This window comes from Sabethes cyaneus, chromosome 1, assembly GCF_943734655.1.
Source record: "Sabethes cyaneus chromosome 1, idSabCyanKW18_F2, whole genome shotgun sequence".
Lineage (NCBI taxonomy): Eukaryota > Metazoa > Arthropoda > Insecta > Diptera > Culicidae > Sabethes > Sabethes cyaneus.
Genome location: NC_071353.1, coordinates 122,229,606 through 122,244,784, shown reverse-complemented (window position 1 = coordinate 122,244,784; position 15,179 = coordinate 122,229,606). Strand labels below are relative to the sequence as shown.

The window sequence follows — 15,179 nt, the reverse complement described above, 5'->3', positions numbered from 1 at the left end:
AAACAAACATGTGGAGTTTCTCAAACAAAATTCAGTTAAGAATGAAATAACATATGACGGAAAGATTCTTGTCATAAGACGTTAGGCCAAATAAGTAAGTAAGTATGACGGAAAGATTAATAATTTTCTGAAAAAACTAGATCAATTTGCCGCTGGATTACGGTACTTAATTTCAATAACAGTTACTAACATGCAGACCAGAGCTTGAGCTTGACTGATAGTATACTCAAAGGCGTTTCCGTTCTTCGACTGCTTTTCCACCGCAATTCCACATTTCAATCCGTATGGATCAAGATATGCAAGAAATGGGGCAGACTAAGGTGGCGAACCTTGGGGCAGACGACAAGAACTGATTGTTTGCACGAATTTTTCTTTGACTAAGTACGCCAACACCGTAGTAGAGATATAAATCAGTTCTGTTTGAACCTGAGATAGATTATGTATTGCTAACAAATTTTGTATTTCCCAGGCTAAAACATCCTTTTAAGCAAAGCAAAGCCTAGGCGCTACATTTCGTTATCGAAACTTGACCTGCTGTTTTTTACGACAGACTTCGCAGCCTGCTGTTAGAATAGAATACAGGATTATTGCGGGGCTAGCGCTATGATCCTATAAATTCTAACAGCCTCTGCCAGCCGAGACTTGAACATATGACGACTGGCTTATTAGACCAACATCTTACCTCGAGGCCTACTGCGATTTAATGTGGTTCAATGATGTGCAATTCACAGTTAAGACCCTTCCGTTAGGACTTCGTTCCAAATCCTTTCCTTTTTCCCAACTAGACATTCGTCGCAATACTTTGGCGAATGTTCACTGCATTATAAGGATAACAAACACTAGATGTTTATAATTTAAGAACAAACTATTGGTTCGCTCCTCCAATGTTTTATTGTTATCGCTTTCAGCTACACCTCTTGCGATCCAAGAAGCTGCAGCCGCACATAAGATTATACACCACCTAATGCATAACAAAACTGCCGCCTCAGACTTTAGAGCGTTTTCTGGGTCAGTTCTCGGGCCTTTGCCTTCTCCAGCTTGGCAATGCGAGCCATACTCTTGGGGCCGAGCAGACCACCTCCCCAGTGCTTGCGGATCTCTTCGTAGCGATCGTTGAAGTTGGTCTTGATGGTTTCCACCAATTTGCCCAAGTTCGCCCGGTCCGAATTGTCAACCTGAGTGAGCGCCACACAGGTACAGGTCTTACGATAGACGAGTGTTCCTAGCCGAGACTTGCTCTTGATGATGCAGTAAGGGATATTCATCTTTCGGCACAGGGCAGGCAGATAGATAACCAGCTGAAAACATTGACATACGATTAGTATTAAAACAATCATTTGAGGAGGCATATAACAGCAAAACATAACAATCAGACAAAATGTCAACGGTGAAAAATCTCAACATTCCGAGTTCAGGTGAAGAAATTCTTTTCATCATATTAAGCTATTATAGCAAAGCATATCATGGTACTAAACATACCTCAATCGGATCAACATCATGAGCGATCACGACCAGTTGGGCCTTCTTCTGTTCCACTAGCTTGACAACGGTGTTGGCTCCCTGACGCAACTGATTGCTCTTCTTAGTCGGTGGTTCCGGTTTATCGGCGGCCTTTGCTTCAGCCTTAGCCTTCAGCCGCTGAATCTTGGCAATCGGGTTCTCTGGACGATATTTCTCCAAGAGCTTAAACAGCTGCTGAGCTGTGTGCTTATCCAGAGCCTGCGAGAACTGGTTAATTGGTGGCGGAATCTTCAAACGTTTCTGCAGCACCGCCTTATGACGCTGGATACGAATGTATTTCGGCCAACGTACGAAACGGGACAGATCACGCTTCGGCTGCACATTCTGACCTATGAAAAACAAAACGCTATAATTAATATGTCTACTACTAGTAATTGCGATTTTCGTTTGATATTTTGCCTTCAGTTCGAAACAAAACATCAAAGAAATTTTTCATCAGCTCAAGCAAGCTAAATAATCCGTTTTATATCATCATTTTAAGCAGGGTGGAGATATTAGCTGTTAAAAATATTAACTTACCGATTCCAAAGTTTTTAACGCGCTTTTCAAACAGAGGATTGACCACTTTTTTAACCTCAACTTTTTTGACGGCCAATGGGGCAGCGGCAACCTTTTTGCCCTGTACCTTCTTCTTGGTTGGCTAAAATGAAAACATTACTGTTTTACTTAAAAAGAAATTAACTTTAAATCACACGAGTTTGTTTAAAGCTCATCATATTGCTCTGAGGCATGGCTTTATCTGTCACATTCACTTTATTTACACCACATCTTCAATGTAAACCAAGTGTTGCGAATGGTAAATCGCCGATTAACTCTTTAATAAACAACACTAGGCAATTACACTTATTCCTACAAGTGAACTTCATGCTTCCGACACTATTAAAAGTCCAAAAGAACTTCAATTACCTTCTTATTAACCATTTTTAGCGGTGTCGGCACAGAATGCACTCCTGTGTTTAGTAAAACCAAGATGGAAAAGAGCCAACAGTGACGTCACGTCCTCCGAAGCCAGTTTAGCCAACATAAAATGTTAAAATTTGACATTCGAAGAAATAACAAATGACAGTACAACGGCGAAAATCCCAATGCACATCGAACAAAGGTATTGGTTTTTTTGCAAAAATAAATCTGGCTTTAAGGTCCAACCACCCCGCTGTCACAAATGTCATTCACATACATTTTTCGTGTAGCCAACATCTCATCTAGCCCACAACAAACTTTGCCTCGGACAAAATGTATTTGTGAGTAGCCCGCTCTAACTTCAGCCTCGGATGAATCTGTATTGGTAAGCTCCCGAACAAAGTTACTTTTTTGCTTTTTTTCTTTTTGTGTCGGACGTGTAGGAAGCGTAAAAAGATGTTAGCTACTTCTTTACCCTTCAGTTTCATACGCCTGGGTCCAACCACAATGCATACGGATTTTACTACGTTGCGGCAATTTGACAGTTTTTCCATGGGTTTTCTGTCAAATATCCGCAACGTAGTAAAATCCGTATGCATTGTGTCTGGGTCTTTAGGCACAGACCCGCTTACGAAAAAGTCGGATGCCTGGCAGAAATCGAACAGAACCAGTCTTTATTTTTCGCTCGATTCTCTTTATGTCAAATGTGACACTTTGAGGCAGGAGAAAACTGGTTCATCAGTTTTGCAGTGTCGGGCAAAAGGTACGAGAATAATATCACAGAGAACAGACATTCATCTTAATATCGCGGGGTGTGTAAAAACCCGAACCACAGAGAACAGACATCCATTCAAGAACAAATTTTTTGAGAATTCTTGGATAAAATTTCAAATTAAAATCACCTAATATACTAGCGTCACCACCACTATAGTTTCCCAACGAAATGATTCTTTTGATTTGCACACTGACAACCTTTGGCTCCTCTGGCGCTAGTATATATGGACTATATGCGTTATGCTAGCGCCAGAAGCTAGCTGTTGTGAGTTTAGTGTAGAATTTCATGCGCCTTTAGCGATACCATCACTATAGTTTCCCAACTAATTTGACATAAGTTTTATCCAAGTGAGGACCTTTCGCTTGGATGTCTGTTCTCTGTTCCCGAATCGCCATATTGAGTAATGCTCCCGATACGTGGCGCTCGTGTCGCTGACCGAACGGACTTTGATTGCTTTGATGACTCACACAACATTGCAACCAACTGCGTCGCTATAGTAACTGTAGCAAACAAATGTTGGAGAAAAACAAACAGTGTCAACATTATTTTGCATGTTTTTTTATGCTCCCTGCTTGTTGCTTGTTTTCCTTGCCCCTAATTCTGGCTTTAGTTTTCAGAAGGTCGCATAATCAACCCTTTTACATGCATTATGCGACATTTGAAAACTAAAGCCAGAATTTTCATACAAGGTAAAACCAAACTCTTTCCGAGAAAGGTAAATCATTTTATCTGGAACCTGCAAACTACACACTCAGATAAAGTTTAGTGGGCATAGAAATTGGGAAACAGAATATGATCTTTTCCGTACAACCTTCGGGAAAAATAATCTGTCGAATTCCGTTCCCATTAGTAGACTGTAACTAGTAACTGTAGTAACTGTTTTAGAGCAGGTAGCATACCAATTTACTTAATAAATTTGGAATGTTTAATTGGTTGTTTAGAAGATCTGCACTTTGTCCTCTATTTCACATTCCGTATTCCATTGCAGTAAAGCGAGATTTCCAACCATCTACCGGCGTTTGAATCGACACACACTTTCTTAACATTAGCACAGAGAACAGACATCCATTCAGGAACAAATTTTTCGGGAATTCTTGGATAAAATTTCAAATTAAAATCACCTAATATGCTAGCGTCACCACCACTAAAGTTTCTCAACTAAATGATTCTTTTGATTTGCACACTGACAACTTTTGGCTCCTCTGGCGCTAGTATATATGGACTGTAAGCATTATGCTAGCGCCAGAAGCTACCCAAGTAACCAAGAGTCCGAATAATGGTGTCTAACAAGGGTTAAACAGCTTTATGTATATTAATCTATAACTGGCTAAGCAGCGTCACTTTTAAGTAATTAACCGAACTTTCAAGCTGTCTTGGGTTCACTGCATAGAACGCTAAGCAGCTTCGAATTAAACTGTCAGAAACTAAGAAAAAACAAATTTAGCAGCACTTCTATGTTCTATTTTTATACTTCTACCTAACTGCTATATCCGTTGCATTTGCTGTAGGGTTTCAACCCGGGTGTTCGGCGTTGTAAACCTAAACCGATCCACTGCGTCACCTTTGTCGTATACAAGCGATGTGAATTTTGCCAATGAGTTGTTCTTAAGTAAAAGTTCGTTTTAGAACTTGCAGCAGCTTTATGCAGCGCGAGTTAATTATAAAACATAAAGTTTGGAACCAGGCAATTAACTATAGTAGTGAGATACCGGCAGCATATGCTACACAACACAACACAATAATGAAGAGCATTGCATTCTAATTTATATTTATAATTAGAAATGTGCGAGGATTAAATTTATTCAAGAGAAATAAAAATAATTAATCTACAATAGTTTCAGGTTCTGCTGGTTTGATCTCCAGAAATATAAACAAAAAAGCAGCACGCAGAACTTGTTAGCAACTAAAGTTACTTCAGAACTTCATGTAGCATCGTAATAGCTTTGAAGTATCTATGAAGTACTGGCAGCACTTCTTAAAGCATTTAGTTCCACGTATACTTGATATACACTATTAATCAGCAAGAAAGTTCCACGGAACTGAATCTGAACTAATTATGAACTTTCGAGTTCGCGTGTCAAGTAATATTCGAACTTTTGGTTGCTTGGGTAGCTGTTGTGAGTTTAGTATCGAATTTTATGCGCCTTTAGCGACACCATCACTATAGTTTCCCAACTAATTTGACATAAGTTTTATCCAAGTGGGGACCTTTCTGTTCTCTGTGACATTAGGTTCCCAAGTAACACTTGCAACATGATTTTTAGAAAAATATTCAGAAAACAATTGCATTTAAATTATAAATAAGTTTCATGGAAAACAAGATGTTATAAAAATGTTTTATTTCTAACGCCGATGTTTTCAGCCAGAATGACAGGTTAAAGTTGCATTTCGGTTGTAAAGCTAAGTTTTTATTGAACATTTACAACTGAGTATTCGCGACTACGAAAGTAAAAGAGATTTCTAAGCCTGTTCGCACTCACACGAAACTCCAAGCCGAATTGTCAAAACTTACGTGAAAACAAAAGCAAAAATACTTCCTTCTCTTTTTTTCTCACACAAAAATCAAACCAATATCAGCAACTTCGTAGTGGCGAATTGCCGGCAATGAACAGCGGCGAAGCGATGACAATGAGTACAGCACAGATCCATAATTTTGATAAATTCATAAATTCCATAAATTCATTATTGAGCTTAAATGCTCCAATTTATAAGTATTCTGGGTATTTTTTGATCGCAATTTAAGATCTTTCATAAATAAAAATTAACTGTGAATCAGTTGTAAGTTAACGCGAAACAAAATGCATACAGTAAAGCTTTTTATTGGTTTCGAATTTTTCAGTTATCGGTGTGCTCATTTGAACGCAATCTTGTATAAACATGGCTGATGACTGCGCCAAAATATAATGTAATAGATCATTATTTTTGTGTTGTAGGATGATTTTATATATACAAGGGACATATAACATAATTAATATAAAATATCCCACCGGGTTTCAAAGAGATTAGCATGTTTTGTGAGATTGTCAAAAAATGATATTTATTTCGATTCCACTCAACTTTTGCTTATAAAAGTAAATCTTGAGCGCATCAATTTTTCGGAAGTAGAATGGCAAAGTTCACGATAAATTTAAAATTGCACTTTAGTTTGGGTTATTTGAAGGCTACAATGTTGCTTTGAGTGATTGATGAATTACCGAAATATAACTTTAGCCATTTTATCTTGCGAAAAATGTCTGTCATTATTTGCTTGTAAATGTAAATATAACTTCAGGGAAATATCAGAAAAAAAAATTCCTGTCAACAGTGCGATTAAGCTTTTCAGTTGGTAGTACAAAAACCATGCAACGCATAGGCGTCACTTTGAAATATTTCACAAACATGTTACATTTTAGCTCGTTTCTTGCGCTGTTTCAGTGTTAATCCGGTCGTAATTAAGTATGTGGAAACGAAATGTTAGCAATTCGATTTGTTTTAAATCCGTTGTCAATTCTTATTTAAAACCAAGTGTGTTACTTGGGTTGTTCAACCCGTTAGGTATTTAAACCCCATTTAGAAATTTACGAACGGGTATCCTCATCCGTTGGTCTAACGCTCGATTATTGGAATGATTGATTTTCTGGAATGCAGGAATTTGTGCCACTTGTAAGGCCACTTGCCAGCGAATTCGAGCAAAACTAAGAGCAACCGTTCGCTACCTGGTTGTGATTATTGGAACTACAAAAAAAGTGCAATTCCCAAAATGCTTGCTGGCACCTATATGGAACTCGACTTTAAATGTAATATTTTATTGAATTACCAACAGTGGGAATGGTGAAAATGGATAATAAAGGTAAGAAAAAGCATTACCTTTCATTTGATATATATTGTTTCTGCTTCGGGAGATTATTAGAGCTTCGCAAGTGTATTTATGGTTACGAACTGTTAGGTTATATGTTTGGTTCTTGGCGCAGATGATGCTAATCAAGAAAATAAATCCGTTAGCATTTGAAAACACATTGGAAAACGCTGAAGACTGAAAATAATTGGTGATTCTCTATCCAGGATATGTAAACTTTACAGCTGACTCTATGTACTTTTGTTTCATGCGGTACAAAATCAAACATTAACATTTTTCTGCCATAAAGTTAATTAATTCGAATATTTTCACTTACCTTAACGTAGATAAACAAATTTCTTCCAATATTTCGCTATCTAAAATCCTGACAATTGAAAGGGTTAATCAAAAACTGCATTTTATTTCAGTTTTTTTCAAAAATGTATGGAGTTTGACAGCGATTTTACTTTTCATCACGTTTTTTATGCAGCGCCTCTAAGCGGGCGATAGCTTGTCAAAAACGCCTATTCAGTAGTTGAAGGAAAATAAATAAACAAAGTTGGGGTCAGTCCCGGCGTAGTGGTTAGCATTCACGCCTCTCACGCCGAGGACCCGGGTTCAAATCCCAACCCCGCAGAAGTCACGAATGACCCAAAGCTGGTTAAAGTGACTATAATCTAAACAAACAAACAAACAATAAACAAAGTCGTTGTCGCTGCTACAGTAACTTTTATTCTAGTTGCCAGTTATTCAAATGTGCCGAATATAGTAAGAAACTATATTTAAGATGGCAACGTGGTCGTAACGCAACGGGTGCACCGTGAGATAGATGTCGCTAGTGTTTCGTTCAAAACTTTAAACACCTTTTGGATGAAATTTTATATGAACATAAATGTCTGTTCTCTGTGATAATGTGGAACATGACAAAGCAGGTATAATTTAATTGTTAACCTGTTTATTGCACGCTTCTCGCTGCTACAATAAAGCATTGCACGCAGATGTCAGTGCGTTTTTTTCCTCCCAGGTTTGACAGTGTTGTGGGGTTTGTTTTGATTACTTATTCGTAAGATCCAGAAGCAAAAAACTGCAAAAAGGGCAAAAATATATGTTGTACAGAACTGTTACCATTTTCCTGCTTCGGAAAAGTCGGGTATTTCCGGTTTCCGCAAACAAGTGGTACCAATTACAAGTAATAAACCCACTAGCAATAAAATTAGGTTACAAAGGGAATCAAAACAAAACACACAAAAACGTCAAACCAGAGTTGAGGTTAGGCACCGTGCAAAGGTTTATCCGCTGCTGCTACCCTCCAAAAAAGGAGGGAAAGCTGAATCGGTACAAAACCAGTTTTTATTCGAAACCTCTGGCAGAAATCGAACAGAAATCCGGCAGAAAACCCGTAAGGCAAAATTTCTGCCCGAATCGAATGTGTCATTTCTGCTAGTTTTCACGGGTGACGGCGGCCAGAAATCCGGCAGAATGTCTAGCATAAATCGAACAGAACCAGTCTCCATTTTACGCTCTATTCTCTTTATGTCCAATGTGACACTTTGAGGCAGAAGCAAAATGGTTCATCAGTTTTGCAGTTTCGGGGAAAAGGTAAGAGAATAATATGGAACATGACAAAGCAGGTATAATTTAAATGTTAACCTGTTTATTGCACGCTTCTTGCTGCTACAATCCGCTGCTGCTACCCTCCAAAAAAAAGGGAAAACTGAACCGGTACAAAACCGGTTTTTATTCGAAACCTCTGGCAGAAATCGAACAGAAATCCGGCAGAAAAACCGTAGGGCGAAATTTCTGCCCGAATCGGATGTGTCTTTCTGCTAGTTTTCACGGGTGACGGCGACCAGAAATCCGGCAGAATGTCTGCCAGAAAAAGTTCACCAAATTAATTTTATTTCTAGATAGAATTAATAAAAGGGTAAATGTCGCAAATGTAAACAAAACGAGTGAGAGTTACTTTTTGCTGGACCAACATAGGAAAAACAACCCTCACTCGGTTTGTTTACGCTTGCGACATTCGCCCTTTTGTTAATTCTATCTATAGATTTGCTTTTTCCTTTTTTCCATCCTTCTTCGTTTAAAAAAAATCAGGCAACACTAGTCAAACGTCAAAATATGCAAAAGCAAACGACAAAAATAATAATAATATAGCATAGAAGAGGTGTTTGGTATTTTCTTGTTTTGCAAGTTTGTTCAATCCGTGTTTAATGGTGTTTTATCCTATTTTACGGAAATGTCGAATGTGTCTTCAAAAAGTAAATGTGCATCTGCTGAATCAACAACTAGTTCTACTAATGCCGACTCAAAGCGGTCGTCATTAATTTCTCTCTCTTCGAAGTCCATTGTTTTAGAGAAAAACGGCGAGAAAAAAATTCTTAAAAAGATTAAATTGAAAACTCACCCGAAAACACCTGTAATAAAAAGTTTAACGCCAGAGATACGAGAGAAGGACGCGAAAAAATTCGTATGTACATTTTGCCCCTCGACATTCAGCAGTCATGATCATCTTAGAATTCATTTCCTTAAACATGGAAACCAAGCGAACGATTCACGACAAACTTTTGAAGGCTCAGAGCGTAGCCGTTCCAGCCATGAACCAGCAATTGTACTAATAGAATGCGAGTGGTGTCCAGAAACGTTCACGTCGATGTCGAAAGCAATTGAACACAAATACCGCAAGCATAATTACGAGAGTAAAAACTATTTCTGTACACTCTGCGGAAGGCTTTTCCCGTTGAAGGTAGCACTTGAACAGCACCAAAGCTTGGAACATGCAAATGACAAAGAGATAAATGTAAGCTAGATATAGCTCTAATAATATATGCAGATTTATAACTTAAGTTCTTTTAGGTTCCCCGGCTAGACTATATATGTGGATTCTGTGGAACAGCATTTATTTCGCATTCGGCTTTAGCACTACACATTAAAACTGCACACAATTTAGAGAAACGGATGATAGATCACCCATTTGTTCCAATACCGTCAAAAAAAGTACGTCTTAATCAGGCTGGAGAAATTTTCTCTATTTATTACTGTCACCTGTGCGGATCGGAATATATGGTAAAGTTTAACCTTTTAAAGCATATCGAGGACCATCACTCGTTCGAAGAGAGGTGCGCGGCTCCAGAAGAGCTGCTAAAATGCAGCACATGTGATTCAATGTTTTATACTAAGAAAGCTTTCGATACGCACAACATACACCACAAGCCGGAAGATTTGTATGCAACAAGCGAAGAACATCGATTACACATTGTAGCCCGAGTAGATCAGGATTACGACTTCCGACGAGTACCGACGGCCATCGATAAGGCACTGGGTTCCCTAGCCGGATCTAGCGGATCAAATTCGGCCACGACACTAGCCAAAAACCATCGGAAGAAAACGAAAAAAGGCATAGTTAGTTCCAGTAGAAGTGGAAATGTAAATTCCGGGGACAGCAGTAGTAGTAGCACCGGTGTTACGACCAGCACCGACGGAGTCACCGTTCTAGATCTGAATCAAATTAATGTGGCCGAAGCTGGTAGCTTCGAAGCAGCGTTGAGCGTTATGCTGGGCGAGTGAATATCACTTGTCGTTGTCAGTGGTGAAGATGAATGAATAAATATCTATAGTACTGGCGAGTAGGCAACGTGATTTTCAATTCTTTCGAAACACTACTAGTACTTACTAGTTTTTGTTCGGTTATACGTCCCTTATCGACAATCGCTGGAACGAGTTCGCTTTAAATAAGTTTCAAGCAGGTACCACACCTAAGATACGTGTATTAACGTTCGATTTAAGCCAGTAAAACACAAAAGGATAGAAATTAATTATATTTTCGAAATTTTCTAATTTGGAGATAAACCAAAATAAAATAAAAATTGGAAGGATTGCCGAAATCAAAAAAGACTAGGACAGAATCTCTTATAGAATAACAAGACATCATGGAGCGTTTCTAATCAAATTACACTGCCACGCATTTGTTTTATTCAAACAAAAATCTCGTGCTCTCCATAGTATACGATCGATTTTTGATTTATTTGTACAATTTACGTCATTGCAAATCAATTTTAAAAACCGGAAAAGAAATATTGAACATGAGTAACATTTTTTTAAATAGAATTATTTTATATAAAATATAAATATTCGTAGGTAATATAACTTAAAGAACTCGCAAAATGAGTACCTAGTGTTAACGCTTCTATCGCGTAGCAAAAGTGGGAGAAGTACAATCCAATGACCGAATTTTTTCATAATAAAATTTTGGGTAAAAACGCTTTAATATTTATGCTTTTAACAAAAATTTGATTGCTTTTTTCAGTTAACCAATATTATAGGAAGGATAGAGACTTTATAAAAAAATTGTAATGGGCTTAGCACATATTACAAAAATAACATTCGAATGTTAGGTAATCTATACCTATAAAAAAGGATTGTCTCTCTGTCTGTGCCTATGTTCCTTATAGAATCGAAAACTACTGAACCGATCGGCGTGAAAATTTTCATGTAAGGGTTTTTGGTGCCAGAGCAGGTTCTTATGATGGTTAGAGATCCCTCCCCCCACTAATAGGGGGGCTCCCATACAAATCTATACCTATAAAAATGGATTTCCTGACTGTCTGCCCGAATGTTCCTTATGCAATCGAAAACTACTGAACCGATCGGTGTGAAAATTTGCATATAGGGGTTTTTGGGGCCAGGGATGGTTCTTATGATGGCTAGAGACCCCTCCCCCACTAAGAAAGGGGACTCCCATACAAATGAAACACAAATTTCTGCATAACTCGAGAACTAATCAAGCAAATGGAACAAAATTTTACATGTGGATGTTTTTGGAGACAAGAATTTTTTCTATGGTGAATTGAAACCTCTCCCTACTTTAGGAGGGGGCCCCTATACAAATGAAATACATATTTCCGCATAACTCGAAAACTAATTAATCAAATGAAACCATATTTGGCATGTGGGTGTTTTTGGAGGCATGAATTTTTTCTATGATGAATTAGGACCTTTTTACAAGGGGGGGGGGGGCTCCCATACAAATGAAATACAAATTTCCTCATAGCTCTAGAACTAATCAAACAAATGGAACCAAATTTGACATGTGGGAGATTTAGGAGTCTTGAATTTATTTTATGATAGAGACCTCTCACCCCTGTGGTAGGGGAATATGGACTCTCATACAAATAAAACAGAATTTTTTGCGAAACTCAAAAACTAATCGAACTCGAGAAATTCGAGACTCTTCCATAAAACATTAGTCAATAACAAGACCACAAAAACTATCTATAGTAACACTAGATCATTCAGGACGAGACGGCCGCGAGTGTTGCCGGAGACCCGCCGTCGGAAGCGCTGCCCACTGGGGGGGAGGCAACTCCCCGCAGAAATCACTACTGTCTAGGTTTATTTGTTTTCCTAGGTCTACCTGGGTTTCCTGGAACGAGCGACAGCGAGTAAGGAGAGGATCGCGAAATAGTACTTTCCACAAAAGTTTTTCGTGAAATGGTACATTCCGCTTAAGGTTTTTCGCAAAATGATTTTTCGCAATCACGGCGAATATTACTATCCGCTTTCTGGCTATGCAATGAGGGGACAGCGGAGTTGTTTTCTACTTTAATGTGAGGAAAATTGCAAATTTGTATATTAAACTACCCATTCCTGGTAACTAATAAGCATTAACATATGCTGCTTATCAGCATATCTGGCATTTTATACTGCACGTTGTTGTATATTAGCTTTTTGACTGCATAGGTGTTGTAAATCCCAGTTGGCTTCGAGGTATGACGCTGACCTGATAAGCCGGTCGTCGTATGTTCGAATCTCGGCTGGGAGAGGCTGTTAGAGTCAATAGGATCGTAGCAACTGGCCCTGCAATTGTCCTGTACTCTAACAGCTGGCTGCGAAGTCTGTCGTATAAAAACAGAAGGTCAAGTTTCGATAACGGAGTGTAGCACCTAGGCTTTGCTTTGCTTTGCTTAGGTGTTGTAAATTGGCATCCAAAATTGTATTCAAATTCTTCGTGTCGGTAATTAGCTGTAAATTAGCATTGTCAGCACTATAAGAAGGTTATCAGTAAAGTAGCTGTATATTTTGCCAAAATAGCATTTAAGTAGCATTTAAGGCGACTTAAATGCTTATTGGCCTGCATTTGAATAGCATTGGTGATGCTTATTGGTTACCTGGGATGCTTTCATAGTTAACGTAACTGCCAAAATGAATCGTCTAAGGTTGAACTCCTCAGAAACTTGCAAAATTCGAGATTGTGACAAAGATCATCCGAGATTCATGATTTATGTACAACACAGGTTAATTTGTGACAATACGAAGTTTATTCTCGGGTCAGCTAGTTTTAAATAAAAGTGCTATTAATGTCGAATTTCCTAAGCTTAACTGTTGGTGAGATATGTAGTTTTTCGCTTTTTCAGTTGAAATCTTTACAAACCGACATAATTCTGAAGAAAATCCTACAAAAAACTTTGCCACATGCACTTTGCGTACACATTAGCGGTGTAAACAAACACCACTACCAGCAAGGCCAACCTTTTAAAACAGGACACTAGAACCATAGAACTCTTGTTCTTTTCTCGCTGATTATGCTCTATTCTGATGGTTTGTCAGACATATCGCGATCGCTGTCTGTGTTGGTGTTATGTTGTGTATATGCTTTTCGGTCTCGTCTCGCAGTCGCACCAAACCAAAACGACGGTCGGTGAGCTCACGCCTTGCGCAGAGAAAAAAGGTTTTCTCCCTTCGAATCCAATAGTGCACTGCGTGTGCTCTGCTGCTGTGTGCTTGTGCTATGAACGATGATGTTTGTTCTTCGCCGCGGCCGCCGTCTCTACAACCTACTTGAACATCGATGTTTTGTTGTGTGGTGGTGGCTTTTAGTCATCTCTCGTCGTTCATTCGTAGCTGGTGTGGTGTTCTACCACGTAACTGTAACCCACTTTCTCGCTTTTTGCTGATTAAATGTGTTTTGTGTTATTGACATATCTGCTGGACCGAATTACTCAGTTTGTCGTAGGTGGAACTCCGGTGGTGCTGCACCGTAAAGGAAAAGGGTTTAAAGCTAGACTACTTTACTTGTGAAGTCAGGAAGTCCCCCTATGAAATACAGGTTTTACGCATTCGTCCCGTAGTCTCCAAAGTATCGACGGGAAAATAGGCTGCTCGTATGTGTTTCGTGACTAAAGTTGCTGGATATACTACTAAAATAAACTAAACCAATGTGCTGGTAAATGAGCGAATAACGTCAATCAATTCGGTCGACATTTATACTGTGGCACATTCTACGCGAAATTCAATCACGGAAATCAATGATGTTCTCCTATTTACTAAACAAATCAAACGCTAAATAAGTGCACATATTCGTAAATGTAACAATGCCTGCAAGTTCTCTTTGCTCCATTGCAATGAATAAGTGTTAAAATGGCAGTGAAACAAGTTAATTATTCTGGCCGAGTTGGAGCATAGATTCTGCTGCTTTTGCTGTTGCTATTGTTTGCAGTGTGAAAGTGGGGAGTCAGTCGTCGTCGTCGTCTTCGGTAAGTGGAACAATAATTGAATGAAAATGAGAGAGATTCAACCAAAAGCCGAACCAGTCGCCGCGAGTCGAACCTCGAACGAACGAAGCATACCTAGAGCTTGCTGGGTTGGCTGGGAATGGGGGGGCCCAACGCCCGAGTAAAAATGTCTGCATGATTCAAGTTGTATCTTGTATTCCGACCAAAACATACCCAGGGGTTAGTAAGTTTACGATTAGATTTTAAACAAATAGGTAAAATATCGTTAAATTTTACGAACCAGACATGTTTAATAGAAATCGTAAACTTAAGTTCAGTAACCACTTAGTTTACAACTTTATTCAGGGTTAAGGATTTATAGGAGAAATGTTACATTGGAAAGATGAATCCGAAACCGAAACCAATATCCATAAGTGAACATTTCATCATCTGTAAGACATATACAAAGCATATCAAAAAACAGCACTCGATAAAATAATGATTGGCAACCACCCCAGGTCTCTCAAGGGTCATATGGCCGGTTCCAGTCCCCAGACAAGCTTTTCTGATCCAAGCACGGAACGGATTTTGAAGGAATTTATCCAGGACCTGTAATTAGCCATATGGCCTCTGAAACACATGAGATGGTAGCAAATTTTGTCAAGCGCTGATGTTTTTT

At 38.8% G+C, this 15,179-nt stretch overlaps 3 protein-coding genes across 5 annotated transcripts in view; 2 read left to right on the top strand and 1 right to left on the bottom strand.

The window, feature by feature from the left end:
* The window catches only part of LOC128743425 (active breakpoint cluster region-related protein), a 395,975-nt gene that overhangs the window by 285,884 nt on the left and 94,912 nt on the right, over positions 1-15,179 (top strand). For 2 of the 3 annotated variants that reach the window (XM_053840018.1, XM_053840002.1), the window contains exon 1: positions 13,925-14,542. The exons of the other annotated variant lie outside the window; for it this stretch is intronic. The gene's annotated coding sequence lies outside the window, so the exon portion shown is untranslated. Of the gene's footprint in view, positions 1-13,924; positions 14,543-15,179 lie in introns of those variants that run through there. 3 annotated transcript variants of the gene reach the window in all.
* On the bottom strand, positions 873-2,496 carry LOC128743479 (60S ribosomal protein L7a). The gene is made up of 4 exons (XM_053840074.1): positions 2,428-2,496; positions 2,041-2,161; positions 1,480-1,850; positions 873-1,298 (listed from the first exon to the last, which is right to left on the bottom strand). Exons 1-4 carry the CDS (start codon positions 2,440-2,442, stop codon positions 993-995), a joined length of 813 nt encoding a protein of 270 aa, XP_053696049.1. The 5' UTR covers positions 2,443-2,496; the 3' UTR covers positions 873-992.
* Positions 9,250-10,596, top strand: LOC128746185 (zinc finger protein 808-like). Its single transcript, XM_053843228.1, has 2 exons — positions 9,250-9,810; positions 9,867-10,596. Exons 1-2 carry the CDS (start codon positions 9,250-9,252, stop codon positions 10,575-10,577), a joined length of 1,272 nt encoding a protein of 423 aa, XP_053699203.1. The 3' UTR covers positions 10,578-10,596.

Coding starts and splice junctions, on each gene's coding strand:
- LOC128746185 (XM_053843228.1), top strand. CDS start 9,250: ATGTCGAATGTGTCTTCAAAAAGTAAATGTGCATCTGCTGAATCAACA. Junction 9,811..9,866: donor CAAATGACAAAGAGATAAAT/GTAAGCTAGATA, acceptor AAGTTCTTTTAG/GTTCCCCGGCTAGACTATAT.
- LOC128743479 (XM_053840074.1), bottom strand. Junction 1,851..2,040: donor CGTTAAAAACTTTGGAATCG/GTAAGTTAATAT, acceptor TGTTTTTCATAG/GTCAGAATGTGCAGCCGAAG. Junction 1,299..1,479: donor ATGATGTTGATCCGATTGAG/GTATGTTTAGTA, acceptor CAATGTTTTCAG/CTGGTTATCTATCTGCCTGC.